At 38.9% G+C, this 25,531-nt stretch overlaps 1 protein-coding gene across 1 annotated transcript in view; it reads left to right on the forward strand.

Annotated features, from left to right (window-relative positions):
• Positions 1-25,531, forward strand: part of RSRC1 (arginine and serine rich coiled-coil 1) — a 355,820-nt gene that overhangs the window by 139,644 nt on the left and 190,645 nt on the right. Inside the window, exon 5 of the mRNA XM_050963724.1 lies at positions 15,017-15,053. Coding sequence (XP_050819681.1) covers positions 15,017-15,053 — 37 coding nt within the window. The remainder of the gene's footprint in view (positions 1-15,016; positions 15,054-25,531) is intronic.

Raw genomic sequence — 25,531 nt, forward strand, 5'->3', positions numbered from 1 at the left:
GTTTGAGAATCGTATTGTTCCTGTAAAAATGAAATTTCATTGGTATAAGTACAGTGGTAATTGGGTGAATGAAGGGGATTTAGAAGCTTTCCGAAAATGGAAAATTGATTGTACTCAGATTGTTACTCTTTAAAATGTCAACTTTAAGTGTAATTCAATGATAAATAGTAGTTGTGAGATCCAATAGTAATTGAGCAAAGTCTAACATTTTAAATATTTATCCAGAAACTATGCTAATAGAAAATGCATGTGTAATCTTTTTCCAGTCTTTATGTTGATAACTGTGTTTATATTCTGTAGTCATCCAAACACAGATGGTAAGGTGTTAGGTATGATAATTATCTTGCACTCTTTATATGTTCCTCATTAACCTATAACATTCTTTACTAGTCCAGAGAGTTTTTCTTGAATAGTGCCTAGTATTGTTAAGTTATTGTGCATTGTTTAATATTCAAGGTAGCATTCTGTGCGTTTACATTGTTGGTTTTGTTTTTTTCTTAACCTATTTTTGTACTTTGAGGCTAATTATCAACACTTCCTTCTACCACTAATTTCTGTCACAGAAACGTTTTATACACTTTCACCTGCAGGATGTATTTTAATTGAGTATCTACTAAATAACTCTTTAAAAAAAGAAAAGGTAAAATAGTCAAAGTTGTCCAATGTATTGAAACTGTAACAAAGAATACAGTTAACAGAGGTAGCTGCATTCAAAATCCTGAAGCTTAATCACTCATGTTTTCTGGGAATTCAAACCTTGATGACAAGGTTTTACTCTTCAAAAAGTATCCCCATGTGAGGAGGAAAAAAATGAGACTAAGTTGAGACAGCGCTGAACTATCAGATTGAATAGAGAAATGGCTTGAATTGTCGTCCCACTATACTGGAAGAAGGACAAGGAGACATTTTGACATGGGTTTAATCAGGCCCCAACTTTATTATTAGATGTCTGCGACTGCCCGGCAGATGAAAGTGTACAGTTCAAGTAACACCACGTTTATTCCATAATTACCTGGGGTGCTTATGCCAGCTCCCACTGTTTTTCCATCCAGGTCCCTCCAACCAATCAATTGCTGGGACCTTACCATCCACTCTCCCTGCTCCCTTCTCGTAGGAGGGTTAAGGTAGGCTACAAGAAAATGGGGTTGGCTCCCTGCCATATCAATCATAGGAGTCCCGAACCCTCCCCACCCCCCTTTGTTCCTTTAATAAACACCTCTTTTTTTATGTCCTTTTCCAAGCCATTTATCCGGTTACTGTATAGCTTCCCTATGGAGTATCTGCACTGGATATCTGCCACAAGGAAGCGCCAGCAACTGTGTAAAAGGATGCTTCAGGCACAGTGCTGCCTCTTTTAAACTCTTCATTCCCATAGTATGAGTCAGTGACCACACTGACCTCTCCTTTCCTTTTGTAGCAGTTTTTCCTCTCTCCCTCACCCCGGCCCCCCAGCTATATAAAGCACTGTTCCCTTCATTCGTTCATTCGGCCAGCCAGACAAATGCCTCCCACTCCACTTAAAGGTGCGGTGCAGTCAACCTGAAGAAGTCCCTTCTTATTTGATAGTTTACAGCTGGGGTCGGCAACCTTTCGGAAGTGGTGTGCTGAGTCTTCATTTATTCACTCTAATTTAAGGTTTCACGTGCCAGTAATACATTTTAACATTTTTAGACAGTCTCTTTCTATAAGTCTATAATATATAATTAAACTATTGTTGTATGTAAAGTAAATAAGATTTTTAAAATGTTTAAGAAGTTTCATTTAAAATTAAATTAAAATGCAGAGCCCCTCAGACCAGTGGCCAGGACCCAGGCAGTGTGAGTGCCACTGAAAATCCGCTTGTGTGCCACTTTCGGCACGCGTGCCATAGGTTGCCTAACCCTGGTTTACAGTATTTCCTAATCTGCTTTGAGGTCTCAGAAAAATAGTATTTATAATTCTTTTGGATCCCTCTTTGGCTGGAATATAGAGACATATTTTCATTATTTTCTGTTTAAGAAAAACTTTTCCCATAATGAACCATGAGTCTTCTCTTGACCTTGTTTAAAGTACTCACATTGGGGAACAGTATTCTGTTCTTCAGGAACCCCGTAGTTAAGTTCTGTATTTATTTCATATGTCCCAGTGTATTGGCCAGGGCTGAGCTTTGGTTGTCTCTCTTTGTGAGCATCTGAAAACATCTTGACTCTGCGCACCATTTTCTATCTTGAGATAGTGGGGAAAAATTCATGAGTAAGGCAAATTGTTTACCTTTTTGCTCTTATCAGACTCATGGACATACACCAATTTTAGCACCATCAAATTTTTAGTTTATTTTATTCTTGAACAGTTATACCTGTGCTAATATCTATGTATGTATCTATCTATCTAATTTCTGCTCCTCTTCTCTCTGGTTTCACAAGTTACTTTCATAGGATCTACTTGGATATTTATTGTATTTCAAATATACCAGTAATTAGCCAAACTTATTCTTATTTTTCCAGAGTGGAGTAAAAATCTTCTTTCGTGTGATTGGGAGTGGGGGAGCCACCCAGCAAAATACGTACCAACTTTGTGGTCTTTCAATCCCGTGCCAGCTGAGGACCACTTCAATCCCCATTGTAAATTAGAGCATCTCAAAGACTGTTCTCATTTGCACACTGCTTCCATCGGATACATGGTCTGTTTTCAGTAACTGGCATAGCCAGTGTGTAGGAATTCCCCAGCCCACCCCCCCTTTTCACTGGGAATGGTTCCTGAAGAGAGGGCTGGAAAGGGGATTGACATAGAGCCACTAGTTTGGCTGTGCACCGCCCTGAGAGTGTCCATATGCAAGGGTAATTCCCTGGTAGCCCATTCGGCAAGCTTCCTAATTGCTTTGCACCACCAGAATAAAGGCCATATTGTGGCCAATTACCCCCCCATCTGTTTACTCTGCATTTGCCATCACTTTAGTCATTTTCAGTATTTTCCTGCATAGTCATGTTCCTCTACTGTTTGTGCGGATCTTCCCAATTAGGGAGAGAAAAACAAACACACACACACTTTAAATACAGGAAAATGTGGATGCAAATCCAAAAAAATTAACAAGAAACTCGGGGCAAATGTAGTACCCGAAACTACTAGTAACTTGATTTTTCAGTTTGATTAGATTTCAAGTTGTCTGTGGCCCTTTAATGTTTGATTACTGGTTTTACAGATGGGAAAAAGTTACACATCTTAAAATTTCATATGTCAGATATGCCCGTGATGTTGCATATTAAGGCAAATTTAAGACAAACATGAATCGTTTTTCACCTATGTTCAGGCCAACCTCCTTACTTTTGAATCAGATTGGGTAGATGGATGATCTGTGTAAAATATTTAAGTTTTAGTTATTAATTAAATTGTGATATATTATTTGATTGTCTTCAGAAGATTGCAAATTATTTCCTTCATTATTTTAAGAAAGTTTATTTCAAATATTATTCTTTCATGGGTCAGGTGCATGTTCTTTCCTATACATAGGCTTTGACATAATTGTACAGTTGTTGCTGAATAGGTGTAACCTCTACTTGCTTTTAAGTCCATATGATTACTTTTTCAGACTAAAGAAGGAGAAAAAGTAGTGGAGAAGACAAATGGATTTGCAGGAATCATCTTTGCGTAGAGAATAGGTAACCTAGCTAGTAGTGCCCAGAAAAATCCAAAACATGGGCGTGATAATTACTGAGCATGCTCAATAGCTTTTATTGAAAGTCAATGGGAGTTAGGCACCTAATTCACTTGGCACTTTTGAAAATCCCACCTGTTATATTTTAGCCCACATTATAACCTGAAACATTGTCATTGAAGAAAATGTGGAAGCCTATGGAAGCATGTGTGATAAAGTATATAAAATATGTTGAAATCCTAGTTTGTGATACAGATGTTACTCAACTATTCTTTCATTATAGTGGGGTGGTAGCACCGTTATAATTAGGTTGCACCAGGATTTCCATTTCAACAGGCATTAAAAAGGTCTATAAAAAGTCTGTTTTGAGTTATAAGATCAGTTGCAAGTGTTTATTGTGATTTAGGCATTGCTTGAATTTCCTGTTGCAGTTTGTGGTTATAAAACATACTGTAAGGTTAGTTATGATATTTAAAAGTGCTATTTGACTTAAAATTTTCTACAGTCTGTTTTCTTCAGTTTCCTTTTTAAAAACTTAGAGCAATCTGAGGTATGAAATGTGTGTGATTCTTTGCTATGAGTAGATTGGTAAAACGTTTATTAAACATGGCATGTTTTGTATAAAATAGTTATTTAAGCTTTGCAAAGTTATTCTTTTGATTATGTATATTAACAGTATTACTCATCAATGTCAACATTGTTATCAGTGTCATAAGGTGTAATGATAGCACAGGAGTTGTGCTGACACCATGTTACTGATACTCGTGGGGGAATTCTGTGCCACTGCATGCACACACAGCGTTCGTTTCCCCTGCAGATTTCTTTGCTTCCCCGCAGAAAAATGACTTTCTGACAAGGAAGCAAAGTGAAGCCACAAAAGCGGTCACATGCCCACCTGCGTCCGGACCTCTGCTGAGCCCCTCTCTCTGCATCCAGAGCCAGCCTCCCTGCATCCAGACCCCAGCCGAGCCTCTGCATCCAGAACCCCTCCTGCATCCACCCCCCCTGCCAATACCCAGACCCTCCTTCCCCTCAGTGAAACTCATTCCTCCAGCATCAGGAACCCTGTACCTAGATCAACCCCTGCTGAGCTCCTTGCACTTAAACCCTCACCCTGATGAGCTCCCCACCCCAGGAAGCCTCAACCAGCTGCACCCCCTAAGCACCACTCCCTCAGAACTCAGACCCCCCCTGCTGAGTCCACCCTGCTTCCCCTGCTGAGTCCCATCTCTCCACACCCAGACACGCCCCTCATCACCTGGGCCCCTCTACAGAGTCCAATTCCTCTGCATCCAGTACACTCCAAATTCCTGTGCATCTAGATCTTTCTCATATCTGGACCTCACTTCCCCCAAAGGTGCCTGCACCCAGATTGCCCCACACTAAGCCCCCCCCCCACACTTGAATCCTGCTGGGCTGAGCCTGCCTGTCCCACACCTGGATCAGGGGCCAGGGCTTGGCGTCTGTGTGAGACTCTGTCCCTCTTGCTTGCTATCTTGGTGCACATGGCATGGAGGGGCAGGTTAGGGTTTCTGAGGCAGGCCCAGCCCTTGCACTGTATCAGGCCTGGGTGCAGCCTCGCTGCCAAGTCCATGTCCCGGGACAGGGGGAGAGAGGCTGCAAGGTGATCTCCCCCCTCCATGAGGCCAGTGGCCTGTGCTCCCCACTGCCATGCTGGAGCCTCCACATTATTGACAAATAAAATATGCAGCAATTTGAAATATTATTCACAGAATTTTTATTTTTGTGTGTGTGCAGAGTTTTTAATGTATTGGCACAGAATTCCCTCAGGAGTACACTAAGGGAAGGCACACTGCATGATCAAAAGTTGGAATTGTAACCCAGTCTAATTTAAGGTACATTGACATTGCACACTCCTTTTGGTGGTGTGTAGAGTACGTACAGTACATGCTCCTCTAGCATGGGTATAAATAGTGGTGTAGATAGTGATGCACTGCTTTGGTGAGTAGAATAAAGGCACTCCTGAACTATGTGGGTATGTACCCTACTCGGTTTTCTGATTGCCCAAGCAGTGCCTTGCCATTTGCACTGATATTTTTAGCAGAGTAGTTTCCTGCTGCCTACCTGCTGTTTGAGCCTTTCTTTTCTGAATGGAAGGGCTCTAGCACTGGGATAAGACTGTGGCAGCTCACTGCTGCCCAAGCCGTTTCCCACTCTAGGGAAAGACTCTGCTGTCTTGCAGGTCCCTGCTGTAGGAGTCTTTCCCTGAAGCAGGGAGTCTCCAGCAGTGTGGAGCTTCCAGAGCCTTTCCCCTCTGCTGTAAAAGACTCCAACGGGGAAAGGCTCTGCCAGAGCGTTTCATTGATGGGTATCTACACATTGCCCTGTGAACACAGCCTATTTTCATTGTGGTGGGTGGCTACATGTACCCTACATGCTGTTGCAAAATGTGTACAGTGTAGATGTAATCTTAGGGGGGGGCTCTTTTGTCTCCCTGTCATGGCTAGTCCTTGCATTGTGTTTTAAGTCTCTTCCTGCCTTTAGCTAAAGTACTGGAGGCTCCTACTTTTCCAGCCAGCACTCTGCTGACACTTCGTAGCTAAGCTCATTCATTGCAATATGATGCAAACTTGGTGGGAGTGGGATAGTGGGGCAAATTGCTTTGAAGTTTTACATACAGACACTTAACTTTAATCCACTAATTTTGTTTCAGGATAAATTTGCATACTGCACATATACAGTAAGTAATTTATGCTCATCTGGCATAAATTACTTAGCATGCACAAGCTAATGCAAAATAAATATCTACACTGTAATGAAGAGCCACTCTCCTCATTTCAGATCACTGCAAGTTCATCTACTTAAGACCTGAAGGAGGAGCCTCACCTGTGCTTATACACCTTCTCCTCTCTTCTCTTAAACTTAAAACAATGCACTCTTTAAAACCATGCATTGCTTACATGGAGGAAGGATGCAAAAACATCCCTTGCCCTCTCCCTTAAGTCACAGATTTCCCTTTCTAGTTAATTTTGAATAGTCTTCTGGGAGATTTGGTTCAGTGCCTTTCTGTGCCCCCATCTCCACCTCATCCTGACGTCCCTGTGAGTAATTGGAGGCTCTGTCTAATTCATTGGTTCTCAAACTTTTTTACTGGTGACCCCTTTCACATAGCAGGCCTCTGAGTGTGACCTTCCCTTATAAATTAAAAACACTTTTTTATATATTTAACACCATTATAAATGCTGGAAGCTGACAGCTTGCGACCCGTCCATGTAATAACCTCCTGACCCCAAGTTTGAGAACCCCTAATCTAATTCTTGAGGTCTTCATGGGACTAGTGGCGGGGTCTGCTGCACCCATTCTCCTTTCTTTAGAGATGATTAGGAGCTGGGAAGCTAGTTGTTCAAAATCCTTTTGATGTTATTGTGAGACTGGCTGGCAATCGAACCTTCTCTTGTTCTAGCCCTGTAACAGCAGAGCAGCGGAAAATCCTTCTGGTTCCTTTAACACTTATGTCAAGTCCCAGAGTGGTCTGGGGTCAGGAGTTTGAGTTCATTACTGATGTTGATGCCTTGCCAACCCTTTGTCCCACCTAACATGCTGAGAATGTCATCAGCTACCATGTTGTGTGGGACAAGGCCTTTAGCAAATTTTTTTGTCTTGAACATTGTTCTAGGGTGTCCAGATGTCCCAATTTTATAGGGACAGTCCTGATTTTTGGGGGACTTTTTCTTATATAGGGACCTATTACCCATACCTTGTCCTGATTTTTTACACTTGCTGTCTGGTCATCCTACATTGTTCACAGTCATTTAGGACACAGATCGGGGCAGCTGTATTTAATGCATTTTATCACTTCATTTTAAATACTAGAAATAAATACTTCTTGTTCAAATATTTTTTTCCCAATCTGAATTCAATTCCAGATCTATATCTGTATATGTATTTTGGAGAGTGTACCTTCCTGACAAATTTCCCTGTAGAGGTATCTATTTCTTCTATTGTTTTGGGGCATAATAATTCTTCTTGTGGCTCTTGCCTGCAGGCACTGCCCTCCAGCTCCCATTGGCCAGTTCCCAGCCAATGGGAGTGCGGAGCCAGTGCTCGGGGCAGGAGCAGTGTGCAGAGCCCTGTGATGCCGTCCCTCCTACCCCCCACTTTGGAGCTGGACCTGCTTTTGGCCACTTGTGGGGCACAATGTGGTATCAGAATGGATAGGGACTAGCTTGCCTTAGCTGGGCAGCACCACCAACAAGACTTTTAATGGCCCAGTCAGTGGTGCTGACCAGAGCCACCGCGACCTAGTGCCTTGCATTCTGCAACCCAGTACTGGGTCACGACCCACAGTTTGAAAGCCACTTTTATATGAAGTTGTGGCTTTTGCATTTAACTGCATTATGGTATTTATATCTCATAGTTTCAGTGTCCACATCAAATGTAATTGTGTGTATGTGTGTGTTTAAAGACAGTAACGAAGTGCTGATGAGGGCCAAAGATTTCAGGGCTTCTTACAGTAATGTGTCAGTGGCGAGGAGTATGCCAATAGTCTGTTATGTTGAAATCAGGTTACTGGTTCTGCAATTTAATGCCTAGTTTTGATGACTATATACACTCATTCTAGCTAAGTCAAATTTGGTGATGCAGTAATAGCAGATATTATTGTAGTTATTTGAAATTTTACTGCAAATGACAATTCATTATAGCCCTGGCTTTGGTTAATTGTATGCCACCTGGTATTCTAGCCACAAAGCTATTGCAGAGAAATTTAATCACCAAGGACATAATCGAAGTTTCAAGAATTAGTCAATAATGATTTCAGCATGTAATTGAGAGACTAGGAGTGGACTGCTGTGTGTCCGTCTTGATAATGAATGATATGCAAGACATTTGCTAATATTGACTTGAACAACAGCATATATTAAACTCAGACTTCATACATATTTTTGTTTCCCCTCTTGTTTTTTATACTGTTTATTTAAAAATATAACATAAACATGTGCTAACAATCACAGACTAACCATCATCACCTGACTTAGTGGTCAGTGAAAACACAGCTGCTGTGAAACTACCTCAGTATTAATTGCATTGCAGTACGCACCCAATCATTACAGTGGCCAGAAGTAAAGCAGTCCATTGGGTGAGTGTGTTTATTAGGTTTCACTGTAGCATCTGGAATAGAAACATTTCCAAGTGCTTTGCAGAATTGAATAATATGACACCAAATAGGACAGTGCATGATAACTGATACGAGGCTCTTCATTCAGAGCAGAGAAGGGGAAAAGAAATGTGATTTTAATGGCTATGCAAGGGAATGACACAGAAGTAGATGCTTTACTATATCTGAGTTTGGGGCTGAAGAAATGTCTTTTTCCATTCTGGCATAACCAAACTACCCTTTGCTAAGGAGAAATTATATCGAGACCTTTATTCTAGACTTTTCTTTTTACCAAATAAAATAATTTCATGCCTAATTAAGGTACAGGTGGGCTCATGAGAGCAGGGGGAAAAGGGGTACTGCAATCCTGAGTTGAGGGGGCCCCCCAAAAACATCTAACATCTGTGTAGATGAAATTAAATGGGAGGGAGTGTGGCCCCAGTGAACATGATCTCCTGGGCACAGCGTACTAGTACATGCTCTAGTCAGTTTTTAGTTATGATCCCTTACTTCTAGAGATTTTCTCTGGGAAGAAGGTTTTTTTAATACTGTATTGGCCAGAAATCTGCTTCTATGCCCAAGTTGTTAAATATGGGTGAGGTCATAAAATATGCCCTCTTAGGCAATACCTTTCATTGCAGGAATCCCAGAATACTTGAAACATTATAAATGCACAGCACTACTGAAATATGGTCCCTTCTGTGTTGAGGTTGATCAGTCACAGGATAACAAACATTCAGCATGCCGCACCTCTTGTTTGGGGGAAGGGTAAACCTTTTCCAAGGATAGGCTCTTTGCCCAGCCAGTCATAGTTCTCCCATAACCCCCAGCCTCTTTTCCCCAGGCATCTTAGATTCATTGATTCCAAGGCCACAAAGGACTATTGTGATCATCTGTTCTGACCTCTTTTATAACACAGCCCATAAAACTTCCCCAAAATAATTCCTAGAGCTTTTCTTTTAGCAAAATGTCCAGGCATGGTTTAAGAATAGCCAGTTATAGAGAATCCACCACAACCCTTGGTAAATTGCTCCAATGGTTAATTACAGTCACTGTTAAAAATGTATGCCTTTTTTTCCTGTCTGAATTTGTCTAGCTTCAACTTCCAGCCATTGGATATAGTGGAGTTATGCCTTTCTCTGCTAGATTGTAAAACCCATTATCAAATATTTGTTCTGTGAGTAGGTACTTTACATATAGTAGTCAAGTCACCCCTTAATCTTGCTCAGCCAGTTCCAATTCCTCTCCTTCCTGCTCCTTGTTTAATCTCTCTACCCACAATCCTGGCCTCTAGTCACCCCCACACCTCACTAGCTCCTCATCCAGTCTAATCTCCCTCACCAGGCTCCTCATCCAATCTAAGCTCCCCTTTCCCTCTACTCTTTGTCCTGGCCTCTTTGGCTAGCCAGTCATTTCTTCCTCTGCATCCCGTCAGATTTGTCTCCCCTGTGCCCCACCTCCTTCCCTACCATTCCTCCCCACCAACAAGTCCGTTTCCCTCCCCAGCTCTTCATCTGATCTCAGTTCTTGCCACACACATTACCCTCTCCTTTATTTCCTGTCTCCATCACCCAGCTCCCAGTCTGCATCTCCCCATATCAGCCTTCACTCCCAGTCCCTCTCCCCCCCCCCACCAGTCACTTTTGTCCCTCTTGTAGTTAAATTATGCAGCTTCTTTCTAAACATTGCACAGCAGGGGAGCATTGGCTTTATGGCCACTGCAAATAACAATGAAGAAATGGACTACGTATAAGCAGCTGAAGTGTTTTGTTTAACTGTAATGTGCAGAACAACAATAGTTGTATATTTCCTGATTGTGAAATTACTATTAAATTGAATGCATTAATGCAGGTAAATTATTTGTGAAATCATTAGTTAGTTGAGAGCATGACTACTTTAATTTTTTTTCAGTAACCTTGATTAACTCTTTGGCTTTATACATATATATATATATGTGTATTTACATACCATATATACTCGTTCATAAGCTGAATTTTTTTTAGTAAAAAAGAGAAGCACCAGAGAAGGGGGTCGGCTTATGAACGGGTATAGAGAGGGAGAGATGGGACATAGCTCCTCCCCCCAACAGCGGGAGCAAGGAGAGGCAGCACAGCCAGCAGAGACAGAAGGGAAGAGCCGGGGCGAGAGTGTCTCCACTTCTGGCCACGCTGCTGTCCCCTAATCCTCCAAAGCAGCTGCAGCTCTGGGGTTGGCAGGCTGTGGCCACGCTGCCTGGCCTGCTGGAGCACTCTGCGGCCGTGCCACCTGGCCCAGCCCTCTGGAATAAGCTACAGCCACACCGCACAGTCTGGCATGCTGGAGCAGGCTGCAGCCGCGCTGCCCAGCCTGCTGGAGAAGCTCCAGCCAGGCCAGAGACATCCTCCCCTGCTTCTCCCCAGATAAGGTGGGAAGGCATGGGATGGGGAGAGTGTGGGGGTCCTGGGCTGGGGTGGGGTCATGTGGGGGGCGGTCACAGGGATTACTCCCCTGACCTCCAGCTTCTTCCCCCACGCAAATTTCCCCACCAGTTGCTGTCCCGGCCCATCAGGGTAAGCAGCTGGTGCACCAGGACACTTTGTTTACTTAGGTTTACCTCTGTGCCTGCAGACGCTTGAGGTAAACAAACCATTTCAGCCTACCAGCGGCTTATCCTGATGGCCTGGGAGCCAAAGTTTGCTGACCCCTGAATTATAGGGTCGTCTTAGGAATGGGTCATAAACATTTTCCATTTTTACTTATCTATCTTGGGGGGGTCGGCTTATAAACGAACCAGCTTATGATCGAGTATATACAATATGTCAGTATATGTGTAGGTGTAAATCAGTGTTTACAACAAATAGATATAACCTGTTTCTTTGTTCCATAAACTTTCAATAAGTTAACATGAACTCAATTAGGTACTTACATTGTGGTTTCAAGTAATCCAAAGATGGCTACACTTGCCTCATTGAATTCCTGGCTTGTTGTTACAGATCTCTCATGGCCATGATTCAAATTTAGTTCAGCTGTAATGTTTTCCTAACTTAACTTCACCTTTGAACTAGTTTGAGTGGTGTGCTTACTGTCTTCAATGTAAGCTTTTTAAAATAGCTCTTTACAGTAGAAATTCATAATAGAGGAAAATCACAACTCCAGAGCTGATGTAAAGGGGCAAGAGAAGTAAATTACAAATAAGTATTGTATCCAACAAACATAAAAATTAAATATTGTTGTGCTTTGTAGACTAATAGTTTGAAAGGCAAATGTGTATATTGTGGGGAGAATGTAATGTGGAAAAAATGAATGAAATTTCTGGGAAGCTAAATATTATTGGTGAATATGAAATTGATATTAGCTATCTGTTATTGCACAGCTCCTTTTAAACTCTGAATCTGAGGCTGTGCATAAAACAGCTCTTGTCGCCATTTACAGTGTTAAAAAGGATAATGTATTCTATTAAAATCTTAGGTGAGTTAATGTTTTGGTAGTCGTTTTTAAATGTATTGTGACTACGATTTAGCAACAGTTCCAGTTTTTTTATAATACAATATTTAGACTACAACATTGGTTGTAGTAGTGTCGTCTTATTACCTAAAGGAATACATTTTTGAACAACAAAGATAATTTTGTCTTAGCTACATTTTTACTAGCTGTCATTGTATGATTGATGCATGGCGTCCTCTGGCTGGTAAGATGCTAACATTGAAACTGACAGGTGCCACATGGTTTATTTAGGGCAATCTCAGTCTTGTCCTAGTTAGTTTCATAATGTTTGCCTTATGTATGTTCAACCACTGCATTTCCTGCTTTAGAGCCTTGTGTTACACTAATATTACTATCTGTGCTGCCTCAACTACAAATTGGATGAACAGCCAGTGACACTTTTTCAATATTATTACATTAAACCAAGTGGATTTTGATTGATAACCTAATATTCAACTAATGCAAAACATCAATCATGGCAAGTATATTAATTATTTAATATTGCAGTCTAATTCAGAAATCGATGTGCTGCATGAGGGGAAGGGAAACTCACTGTTCCCAGAAGACTTAAGACAGAACGATTTGAAAAAAATAACAACCCCCCCTCCCACAAAACCCTGCTGTACTCTTGTGTGTTAGGTCGATACAAATCTTTATTCATTTGCCAATAATCTCTTCCCATTTTCCACTTCAGGACCATTTTATCAGTTTTGAGACCTATAATTGAATTAAGTCTGCTTTCAGCACAGGGCAAACGGAGTTGCACAAATATTGATGAAGTCATGACAGGGACAGCACAGGAGACAGACCACTAAAGAGGGCAGATTTTATACCGTTAGCTGGAAGCTTCCTACATCAGTGTCTTGGATCCTGCTGCTTAGTAAATTAAGTTCATTAGGATCTTTAGCACCACAGAAAAAATATACAGGACTTCATTTTTATCTAAATAATATATGATCTTGTATAGGAAGTTTTGGTTATAAAAAAAAATAATATAAGAGAAGCCCAGCTTTTTCTGTGAATTCATTTCAGATGAATTTGAAGAGAATAAGTATACTTAGTATACTTACTGAAAGCTTTGTCAAAATTATAAAGTAATACTTTAGTTTCATATAAAAGAGCCTAACATTATTAACACCAAATAATTAACAAAAAGGAATACAAAATTAGCTTCGTATATTAAAATTTGTGATTTTTGTGTGAGACTAATGTAATGTCAAATGCTGAAAACTAGATAATGTAAAAATGTCTTAAATAAAAGGAGATTGCATAATTACTGGAGTATTCAAAAGTAACATTAGGTTGGATGCATTAAAATTACATTTCCTTCAATATTTTTGTATTTGTAACCTTTAAACCTGTTTTTTTTTTAATATTTTGCTAGTTAGCAAAATAGAAAGAGCTGATGTTTACCATTTCGGGGGGGGGGGGGGTTGTTTGTTTTGCCATTTCTGGTTTTATACGTCTGCGTAATTGTTGAAAAAGTATATTCTACACATAGGTAAACACTGTTATATGACCTAGGAATTAATTGCTTGGAAGGTCATTTTTTTCTGTTTGTCATGATTGCGACATCAACAGAAAAGGGATAGTTAAGTTTAGAAACAGATTTAATGTTGAATCTATGAAAGCAGAAACTGGCTGTCATCACTGAATGTTTTTGTTGTTTTTTTGGAAGTGCCAGAGAGAAGGCATTTTATCCTGTTCACTTCACTCAGCTGGGGAAATTGTTTATCCATGTCCAGCTTGGCAAACTTGCACTGTATCTGTGCTCAGCAGTGTGCATTAAAGATTAAGTTTTCAGTCTACATTTTCCTTGCCTTAGTGTCTTCAGTTTCTCATTGGTCCTTTGCAACCTTCCAGTTTTTGTATTTTTCTGTGTTTTTCCTTATTTTTTCTATCTGTCCATTAAAGTTTTGCAACTGATATGAACAGAAATATTTAAAGTTCTAGCATCCCTGCCATCTAGTTAATTAACGTACAATTAATTCATTATGTCCCTTGTTTGTGAATGCTCAGAACATTTGTTAACAAAGTTCTGGTAGAGGGAGCTCAGACAGGGAGTGCATATAGATTTTGATGTGATAGTACTAAGTTTTGTATTTGTTTTTTTAAATTTTTCTATGAAGTACTGGTTCTTTATGTATAAAGCATTTTTTTGGATTAGTACAGTGGTTCTCAAACTTTTTGTATTGGTGACCCCTTTCACGCAGCAAACCTCTTATAAGTTAAAACACATTTCTTATATTTAACATTTTTTAAAATGCTAAATTCACAACCCAGTTGTTTAAAATGAATTTACCTTTTCTCACTGCTTTTCAATTAAGACTAAAACACATTTTGTTGAAATATTGTTATAAGCAGAAAAGTTTTTTAAAAAATAGTTACTGTTTAATATTGGGGTGTGAAGAAACTTGGCCAATATCACTTGTCACATAAGACTTAGCTCTCCATTGCCACCCTTACTTCTGTGCTGCTGCTAGCAGTGACGCTGCATTCAGAGTTGGGTGGCTCATGACCCCCACATAATAACCTTGCGACCCCCTGGATTAGTAGGACCTGGGGTTCCTGGGTTATAACAATTTGTAAGGAAAGTAAAATTTTGGAGTTTAAGTAGGTAAATAATCTTGGCTTTAATGAGACGGTTTTTTCCCTTGTGTTTTTAATAGTCAAGATGTAAAAGTTAAGAACATTAGAAAGATAGTCAAGAATTTACATGACTTTCTTTTGACATTTTTTGGGTTAAACATAAATCATTATAGACAAGGGTTTAGCAACTATTTACAACTTCTGTTCTTGTGTTATAGGGACTCTGGAAACATCAAAGCTGGATTAGAACATCTGGTAAGTTCTAATTTTCTCTTGAACATTTGCATCATCTTTGATATCTGCATTCCAAATGAACACTTTTGAATGAGCTTTGAATACCTTGAATTGAGAGAGTCAACCATTTCCCAGAGGGTCATCTCACTGTTATTATGTGAAGGCACTTACATTTTCATTTATCTTATGGTTTCAAGGGAATTTTAATTTTTTTAAATTACTTGTTTTGATGTAGAGATGAAATAAAATGGACTACAATCCTGCACTGATGATTGCCTTAATTATAAACAAAAATTGTTTGGTGTTGGATTTTTGGCATATCCTGATCTAAAAACAACAAACTTCTGTTTTTAAAGGAAAAAAAAATCAAATATTGCATGCATAAATATGGTATGTTTTAGTAATCTGAAGTCTTTGAAAGAAGTGCACAGCTTTGTTTTTTCTGTTGTCTTTTTCTTATGAATAATGTATTGATTTAAATTCTATTCAGTTGTACAATATAAAATAATAATTGAGATGCAAAATATTTTTTGGTTTAAGTAAACATATTCAAACCACAAGTGAAAGCAAGACATACATAGCGTTAAAAACTAATCAGTTCATCAAAACTGAAAATCCAGTATTATAAGTGCAAAATTCATCAAGATTAGTATATTAATGTCAGTGATCAGCAGAACGCTAAGCATTTCATGTAAATGGATCATTTTAAGTCATTGGCTGGATGATGGTTACATCTAAATGTTCAATAGTACACTCTCTTCTCTAAATACAGTGTGAGAACTTTTGAGATTTAAGTCTTCATTTAGGTATACAGAAAATGATTTATACTGTTCTCTGCCATGAACCATAAAAGGATGTAATTATCACTGCTGAATGCAAGTAATTTTTAGCAGTTGCTTATTGTTTCCTCATGCATGGTCACATTCTCGAATGTGGGTAACCATTTAGGAAAGTATGAGTTTTGTAGAAGCTTGTGGACCACACTCTTCCTGTGTATTTCCAGGAGAGAGAGGACCTGGACCATGTATGGCACAGTTGTCAACTCTCTTTTTTGTGGAATGACAAGAACTCCATCCCTACTTGTATTCTGAATCTGCATGTAATTAAACTAGTTGGTTATGTCTAAATATTACAGTAGTTGAGAAATGGATCTTGCATGCTAGTTTTTTTTTAAATGTTTCATTCCTTTAGTGTTGTCAGGTTGCTGTAATCTAATGGGTTCGGAGACTACTTCTAATGCATTATAAAGATGCTGTTGTCCTGACAGATGACCATGGCTGGTCCTTTTTACTAAATTGGGAATAGTATGATAGCTGAAAATGCAAGTCTGATTTATAATGTCACCTCAAACCATCAGGTTAAGCAAGGAGAGGCTGAATGGTTTTCTAGGAACCTCTGAAAAAAGGGGAGTCTGATTCACTGGCACAAGCACTGTAGTCTAGTACAGGGTTCTTAACCTTTCCAGACTACTGTGCTTTTTTCAGGAGTCTGATTTGTCTTGTGTACCCCCAACTTTCACCTCACTTCAAAACTACTTGTTTACAAAATCAGACATAAAAATACAAAAGTGTCATAACACGCCGTTACTTAAAAATTGCTTTTTTTCCTCATTTTTACCATATAATTATAAAATAAATCAATTGGAATATAAATGCTGTACTTACATTTCAGTGTATAGTATATAGAGCAGTATAAACAAGTCATTGTCTGTATGAAATATTAGTTTGTGCTGACTTCTCTAGTGCTTTCTATGGAGCCTGTTGCAAAACTTCACAAATATCTAGATAAGTTGATGTACTCCTCGGAAGACCTCTGTGTATCCCCAGAGGTATGCATACCACTGGTTGAGAACTAGTGCTCTAGTATTATGCGGTAAATTCACTGGAAAGATAATCTCTGGAAGTTGTCAACACTAAAAGATTGTTGGTATAAGTACACATCATATCTTTTAATAAAAGCTTGTCTTCATCAGATATATTTATTCTCTTGTGCTTCTATAAAGGACTTGACAAAAGCCTCCATACTTAGTTAGGAACTCTTTTAATAATTTTGGAAAAACAGCTGTTGTACGTACATGTGCAAACACAGAAACTGATTTTGCAAAATATATAGAGATTTGTGTTATGTATTGAAAGCAGGATTCATACTAGAATCCTAAATTTATAGTTAGACAACTTCATGCAAGCCTATGTACTTCACCTCCAACAGATTATAGGCACATTTGCAAGAAAAATTAGTCATTTGATTATAGCAAACTCACTGCCCATATTTAAAAAAAAAACAACCTGATATTAAAAAGAGAAGAAAATACTTTGCATCGATTAGATAGACTGTTTTATCCCTTGATTTTTAAAAATGAAATGGCACCCATGTTAGTTGTGGTGTAATCTTCACTCTTCCTTTAAATGCATGTTCCTTTCATCCATATGCTTTTCACTACCGTATTCATATGGTTGCAATCTGTCTAGGTACTTCCAAGTATTTCTGTGATGCCTACCATCTTGGTATCTAATTTCTATCTGTGCAACTGACTGAATTACGTAAAATAGAATATCTTTTCCAGAAACATGTGAAACGTATTGTAGGTCATCATCTGAAAATATTTTCTAATTTAAAAAGAGTAGCTGTTGTCATGAAATGAAGAAAATTAATTTTTTAGACTTCACATGCATACATCAGTTGGTTTTTTCTGTGGTATGATGTTTTGAGGTGCAATTAAGACTGCCCCTCCGAGTGAACAAATTAGACAGCTTGACAGAAATATTGCCTGCACCCTGGTGGAATTGCCCTCCAGTGTGCCTCCCATTACAGAGTTAGGAGTGTGATCAGGTTGCACTCTCCTGTGCCCATAAAGGGCTGAATCACTTCTAAGGTCTGAAGAATTTTGCTTGACAGTATGAAAAAAAATTAATGGGAAAATCTATACACATACCTTTTTAATTAAGAGAATTAGTGATGCATAGTACACTTATTTAAAACATTGTAATTGTAACTTTATAAATTATTTTTGGATAGTTCGAGTTACAGAATTAAATAAGTTGTAGAAACCTCAGAATAGAAAGAGAGTAAATAATGTTTGCAATTCTCAGTGGTGTTGTTTTCTAACAGTTATGCCAAAAAAGAAACATGGAGCCGTATGAGTGTTGGTTTTTTTTTCAACGGAGAGATCCCATTTGTGCCTTTCATATTGTATAACATTATAGAGTGATGACCTGCTTGTTTTTGTGGTCAAGCAACACAGTCTGACTGTTTTAAGTGTTGACGTGCACCTTGTCATTAATAGCTTGTTTAGCCCATCAGTAGCTAGCATGAATACAGTTATTGCCTGCTAGCCATGTTGTTGTATATTAATCAATAACTAGCAACAGGGATGATGATAAACTCTTCCCAGGCTGGCTAGATGGATTCGTGCATGGCTAAGCAAATAAAACAATTGTTCGCTATTTACATTTATAGTCAAATAGCTGTTAGGTTACATTACAACTAAGATAGAGCTGTTCTACCACTGAGTTGTAGTTTCCAGATTAAAACAGTTTAATTGTTATGGTTTTGATTTATAAAAAAGGGTAGGTTAAGGGCAAAACTTCACTGAGCAAAAAACGGAAGTTCAAACCATATGCTTGAATACTAGGATTTTTTTTTAACTCAGTGCTATTATTGACTCTGAAAGTGTGACTCTCACTATGTCATTCATGAAATTGGTCACCATCTTGTATTTCCTTCATGGGAGGAAATCCAGAGGCCTGCTTTAAAAGTTTTATTTTCATTTCAAATTTACTATACAGTTTGTATAGTCCTTAAATTGAAGAGGAGCTTAGATTTGGAAGCTGCTTAAGTGACAGCCTAATTTCATCTTCCTGAAAGTTTATGATGGTGTCAAAAAACACATGGGTCCTAAAACACATCATTGTCGGCATGTCTTATTGGATGGCAGTATAGGAGGTATAGGCACTGAGATTAACATATGCTGTACTTGTATCTGTAGGAAGTATTAATCTATCTGAAAAAAATGCAGTTTCTCTAGATATCTGATACAATCAAATGGATTAGGTTTAATCGGATTTTCAAAAATATAATAGTCATGTAATGTATTTTAATTACCTAAATTTATTGAATGTATGAGAATACTTGGGCTTTAGTCTAGTCTAGTATTTTTCAACTAATTAGAGGCATGCAGATGTCCAGTACAGAAGCTCCCTGACTTACACAAGTGTTCCGTTCCGTAAGTCCGGATTTCCGTAAATCGGGTTTGCGTAACCCGGGGACCGTCTGTATCACCCCCATCATGTTATGAATCATATTCACAGCAATACGTGGACACAATAGGATAACTGTACAAAGGAAGATTAACCTCTTAACTCTGGATTTCCTTGCTTTATATAAACTTGGTCTACCAAAGAGACCTCTCTAAAGAACATCTGTGCTGTTAGCTATTCAATGACACTCTTCTTCTCTTGTGGCCTGATCCTAAGTCCACTGAATTCAATGGTAGAATTTCCATTGATTGAATTAGCTTTCGCTGAGAGTCTTGGTAATTATGGAACCAATATCCATCCTAGAATGATGAGTAAATGAGTAGGTCACCGTGATTAAATGAGTTGCTGGCTTTTTAATGAGCTGTAAAATGGAGATGTTAACTACTTGTGTTAACTAACAATCAGTTGCCACTCTTCACATGAATAGTGATGTTAACCCTGGCACACTCATGCCCCCTGACTAATTTCCATAGTAGCCAATTATATTCTGGAAGCTTGAATTCTCCCTCAGTTGAATAAGAGCAGGGCTGTTTTAAAGTTTTTTTTTCTGCTGCAGCTGTTTTTTGTAGAAAATTGGGTTTTTGATTAAAATCTTTTGTGGGAAATGTCTGTTCTCCACAAAGGAAGAACTTTTATTGGAAAAAAAAAATGGAGTACACAAAACCTGAAAAAAAAATTACCTGGAACTGCTGCTGTTATGGTTTATGGCAGTTGTTGTTTGGGTGCTTCATTTACCTCATTCTGTTCTATGGACTGGGTTCTCTGGCCAGACTACATCTCTCAAGATGCATCATGCTGCAGTCTCAGAAAAAGAGTAGAAACATGATGTATCAGGGGACATGTAGTCTGGCCTGGAAACTCATACTTTAGAGGAGAATTGGGACGTGGGACAGCCAAACTGTCCCTGAAGCTCTGTGGTGGTATTTCTCGATAGACATTTTCAGTTTTTGATGAATAATTTGAACCAAAAAGTCAAAATTTTCTGTGGGGATGGGAAGAGGGAACCACATTTTCAGACTGGCTCTGTAAAGAAGGTATTCTTCACTTCATATTATAAACTGCTATAGAGTTGTGCTGTGCAGCTAATATACCAGTACTAAAACATCCCTGGAATTTATAAACATTATAAATGACAATTTCTTAACTCAAAAAAGTATTGCAGCCAACTTGGAGAAATTCTTTAGACCATGTCCCAGCAGATAAAGCAGAACTGATCATAGAACAAAAAAATTATTTCACGTACAAGTGACTATGACTAAGACTACATTTTAGTCAGATATTTTTAGTAAAAGTCATGGACAGGTCACGAGCAGTAAACAAAAATTCATGGCCCATGACCTGTGCATGACTTTTACTATATATCCCTGGCTAAAACTTGGGGCAGTGGCCTGGGTGCTCGAGGTGGAAGTGGGGCAGGTTAGGGCAGGGATTGGCAGGACCTGGGGTTGGGGCAGGTTCCCTACCTGGCTCATGGGAAGCAGGGCCCTCCAGCTTCTAGCTCCACATGCTGCCTTCGTTCCACTCCAAGCCCTAGTTCTGCAGCTCCCATTGGCTGGAACTGTGGCCAATGGGAGCTATGAGGGCGGTACCTGTGCCTGAGCCTGTGGGGGAACTCCCCCCAGGTAAGCACCGCCTGGCACCCAATCCCCAGCTCGGAGCCCCCCCCGCCCAAACTCCTGCTGGTGGAGGAATGGGGTGGGGGACCTGAGACTGCCCCAGCAGCAGCCATTGTGACTGACACGGGGCTGCTCAGGTGGCTCCAGGGCCAGCCGCATGGGCCGCTGCAGAAATCACAGAGGTCACGGAATCTGTGAGTTCCATGTTCTCTGTGACAAACACAGAGCCTTAATCATGACTTGATCACATTTATAACCACATTTATAATCATTTGATCGTATGGTGTTGATACCACTCTTTCCATTCAACTAGTCTCTCAGGAGGATGCTGAATAGCAGGTACTAAAGTTAAACATTTTAAAATCAGCAGGTCCAGATAACTTGCATTAAGAGTTTTAAAAGAGCTGTCTGAGAGACTCACTGAACCATGAATGTTCATTTTCAATAAGTTTTGGGGCACTAGGGAAGCTCCAGAAGACTGAAAGAAAGCCAACGTTTTGCCACTTTTTAAAAAGGGTAAACAGGCCTATGAGTCATACCATTAGTTTGACATTGATCCTTGGCAAGATAATAGAGCGGCTGATATGAGACTTGATTAATAAAAAATTAAAGGAGGATAATGTAATTAATGAAAATTAGTATAGCTTTATGGAAAACAGATCCTGTTAAACTAACTTTATATTTTTTTTAATTAGATTGAAAGTTTGATAAGGGTAATAGTGTTGATGTAATAATTTTTTGTAAGTCATTTGGCTTGGTACAGCACAACATTTCAATTAGGAATCTTGAATGATATAAAATTAACATGGCATGCATGGCTGAAATAAAATCTGCCTGAGTGACAGATTTAAAAATGTAATTGTAAACAGGGAATCATCAAGTGTTTTTCCAGTGAGATTCTTCAGGGATTGATTCTTGGCCCTGTGCTAGTTAACATTTTTATCAGTGATCTGAAAGAAAACATGAAATCAGCACTGTTAGGATTTTCACATGACACAAAAATTGGGGGTAGAGGAAAATAATGAAGAGGATAGGGTAACTGATCTGGATTGCTTGGTAAACTGGGCCCAAGCAAGCAGTATACATTTTAATACAGCTAAATGTAAAGGTATCCATTTAGGAGCAAATGGTGTAGCCATTCTTACAGGATGAGGGACTCTATCCCTGGAGGCAGTGACTCTGAAAAAGATTTGGGGATCATTGTGGATATTTAATTGAACATGGATTCCCAGTGTGATGCTATAGCCAACAAGAGCTAATGTGATCCTGGGATGCATAAACAGGAAAATCTCCAGTAGAAGTAGAGAGGTTATTTTACCTCTGTATTTGGCACTGCTGCAGTTGCTGCTGGAATACTGTATCCAGTTCTGTGCTCACAATTCAAGAAGGATGTTGATAAATTGGAGAGGATTCAGAGAAGAACCATGAGAATGATTAAAGGATTAGAAAACATACTGTATAGTGACAAGGTCAAGGATCTCAATTTATTTATTTTAACAAAGAGAAGGTCAAGGGATGACTAGATTATGGTCTATAAATATCTACACAGGGAACAAATATTTTAAAAGGGCTCTGCAGCCTAGCAGAAAAAACTATGATATAATACTATGGCTGGAAGTTGAAACTAGACAAATTCAGACTTAAATATAAGGTGTACATTTTTAATGGTGAGACTAACTAACCAGTGAAACAAGTTGCCAAAGGTTATCTTGGATTCTCCATCACTGACAATTTTTCAATCAAGATCAGATGCTTTCTAAAAGATACTTTCTGGGAATAATTTTGGGGAAGCTCTGTGGCGTGTGCTATACTGGAGGTCAAATTGGATGATCACGGTGGTCTTCTGCCCTTCATATCTGTGAATCTATTAATATTATACCCTAAATTCAGCTGGATTTCAGTAGTAGACCCCTGTGTAGCACTGTATTTCAGATAAAGTTTGTAAAGTCTCTTCAGGATGAAAGGTGCTTTATACACATGTAAAATAAAAGCTTAAAGTGCTATTTCAGGTTTGTGCTATGTGAAGACTGGTGAGAGGCAGCTAGAACTTGACAACAATCTCTAGACATGAGAATGAAAATTATGAGAATATCTGATCAGGGGGACAACTTTAGAACAGCAAAATAGGAGACCTCAGGAAAGCTTGAGCAAGATCAGGATATTTTGGGGAGACATGAAGGAGCATTTGGAGCAATGTGCTTTTATGGGGAAGGAAACAGTCGCATAGAAAGTCAACATGGATCTATGCATTTTTAGAAATATTTCTAGGTAAACAAAAATTGGCCAAACTGATGAAGAATATTGGGCGCTGTGTGGTTCTGGTGATATCATAACCCATTTAAACTTTGCTCTTGTGGTTTATGATGTCACAAAAACCATCTGAGGTATTTATTTCCTTGTAAATCCCTATCATTCATGACTCTCACTTATTCTGCATACAGTTTATGAATTTTTACATGCCAGGCAGTGTGCTTACATAAGTTATTTTAAAAGTTCAGTTTGCTATTTGATACAGTAAACGCTAAAGTCTTCAGCTTCCTTTATTCACTTAATTAGTTCTTTTTCTTAAGTTTTTTTTGTTACAACATAACAGGTATGTTATAGAAGTGATTCCTGTTGGAGAGGTTGGTGTAAAAATACATGCACTGTTAACATCTTCCTAACAGGATTATGATGTTACCTTTTTTGTTTCTTTTAACAGAAGACGACTTTTAGTTTTGCTTTGTAAGAAGGTTGAACAGATTCAGACAATGCTTAGGTGTGATCCCTTTATAAAATAGTCTTAAATTACAGTTTACCTTAAACGATAATTCTTATGTCTCTCTTAATTCTGAAAATATTCCAGTTAATTTCTACTATGTAGATTGTGTCACACATAAGTATTTATGTAGACACATGGTATGTAATAGTTAATGGACTAAATTCTGCCCTTGAATCTGTTTGCATAGCTCCCATTAAAATCAGTGGTTGGTGTGTGCATGCAGCTGAGGGCAGTACTGTTATGTCTAGACAAAAACTACCCTCACACTTGTATTGCTAGTCTGAGCCCACGTCCAGACTACCCCGCCGTAGCGGCGGGTTAAAATCGATTGCTCGGGGATCAATATATCGCGTCTAGTCTAGACGCGATATATCGATCCCCGAGTGCGCTTACATTGATTCCGGAACTCCATCAACCCGAACGGAGTTCCGGAATCGACACGGAGAGCCGCGGACATCGATCCCGCGCCATCTGGATGGGTGAGTAATTCGATCTTAGATATTCGACTTCAGCTACGTTATTCGCGTAGCTGAAGTTGCATATCTAAGATCGATTTTCCTCCCCTAGTCTGGACGAGGCCTGAGGCAAGTAGCAGTAAAAAGGAGAAAAAAACTGTCCTTGATTAAAAATAAAGTCTAAAATTATGGTGTATAAGCTCTAAAATTCAGTTTTAGATTTAGAGGAAATAAAATTTTACTTATATAGAAGTATTTTAAAAAACATGAATAAGGTTTCTAAAGTAATTTTTCTCTTATGTGGCATATGAATAATCATTTTAGGGATGGTCTTCATAACATACTCCCGCTCTTGAAGAATGTAGCCATCCCAAACTCATGCTGATAAAACACTTATCATGTCACACTACCATGTATGTAAATAATTATTTTGATTAAAATATGCACACATGTCCAAATCTGAAGACTGGACATGTTTTTTCTGTCAGCTTCAATTTTGAAGACTCTTTCCTAGTTTTTGAAAAATGCTAATTTTGAACGTGTGTGTATGTGAGCTATGGATCTTTATTTTGTCTTCGAAGTAGCCTCTGCACAAGAATATGCTTGAGATTAGTTACCAAGTAATTGTGGAAGTATAATTTGACTCATTTTTCAAAGTATAGGGACATAAAAATATTAAATGCTTCACTAAAATTCCGTACAGTCTTTTTAAAATCACCCAAACTGGAAAAAAAAATTAATTTGCTTCATTTTTTCCAGAAAAAACCCTCTTCTTTCCTCCAAGAGTTAATGTTAAGATTTAGAAAATGCAAAGTTTTTATTTTCATTATGAAGTGATGAATATTAGTGTTGAAATGGAGGTATAGTTCCTATCGAACTTAGTTGCTGTTATGGGTAATGATCCAAAGTCAATTTAAATCAATGTGAGTCTTTCCATTGATTTTACCTTATATTGATGATTGAGGACTTGCTTTCTTTTCCCCCATCTTATCTATTAGTCAAATAAACTCTTCTTCCGCTGTCCCTCAAGAAAGCCAACTTCAGGGGGTCATACTTGGGGTAGGCAGTCTCTGGGACTTTCTTCCTATCCTAGCTTCAATATAGGAATGTTTTTTGTTGAGGAAAAAGACTCTTTAGGTCACTTCTTGTCATCCCCCAGACAAAGTAGCCTTTAGGCATAAGGGGCATGTTCTAGGCGCTTCTCTACAACACTGGAAGTCTCAGAAGTGAGAAGGTGAGGCTAGTCTTTCCTCAGCACATCATTCTCACAGTCAGAAATTGGCTTGGACATGCAGGACGGCTGTATCTACTCCCTGAAAGGAACAATCTGTCTGGTTCTACGCTCTGTTACTGTTATTGGCGAGCAAGATGTAGGGACAGAGTATCTGAGATTTTTGTTGGCCATTGTAAG

The sequence above is a fragment of the Gopherus flavomarginatus genome, chromosome 8 (genome assembly GCF_025201925.1).
Source record: "Gopherus flavomarginatus isolate rGopFla2 chromosome 8, rGopFla2.mat.asm, whole genome shotgun sequence".
In the NCBI taxonomy this organism is placed as follows: Eukaryota; Metazoa; Chordata; order Testudines; family Testudinidae; genus Gopherus; species Gopherus flavomarginatus.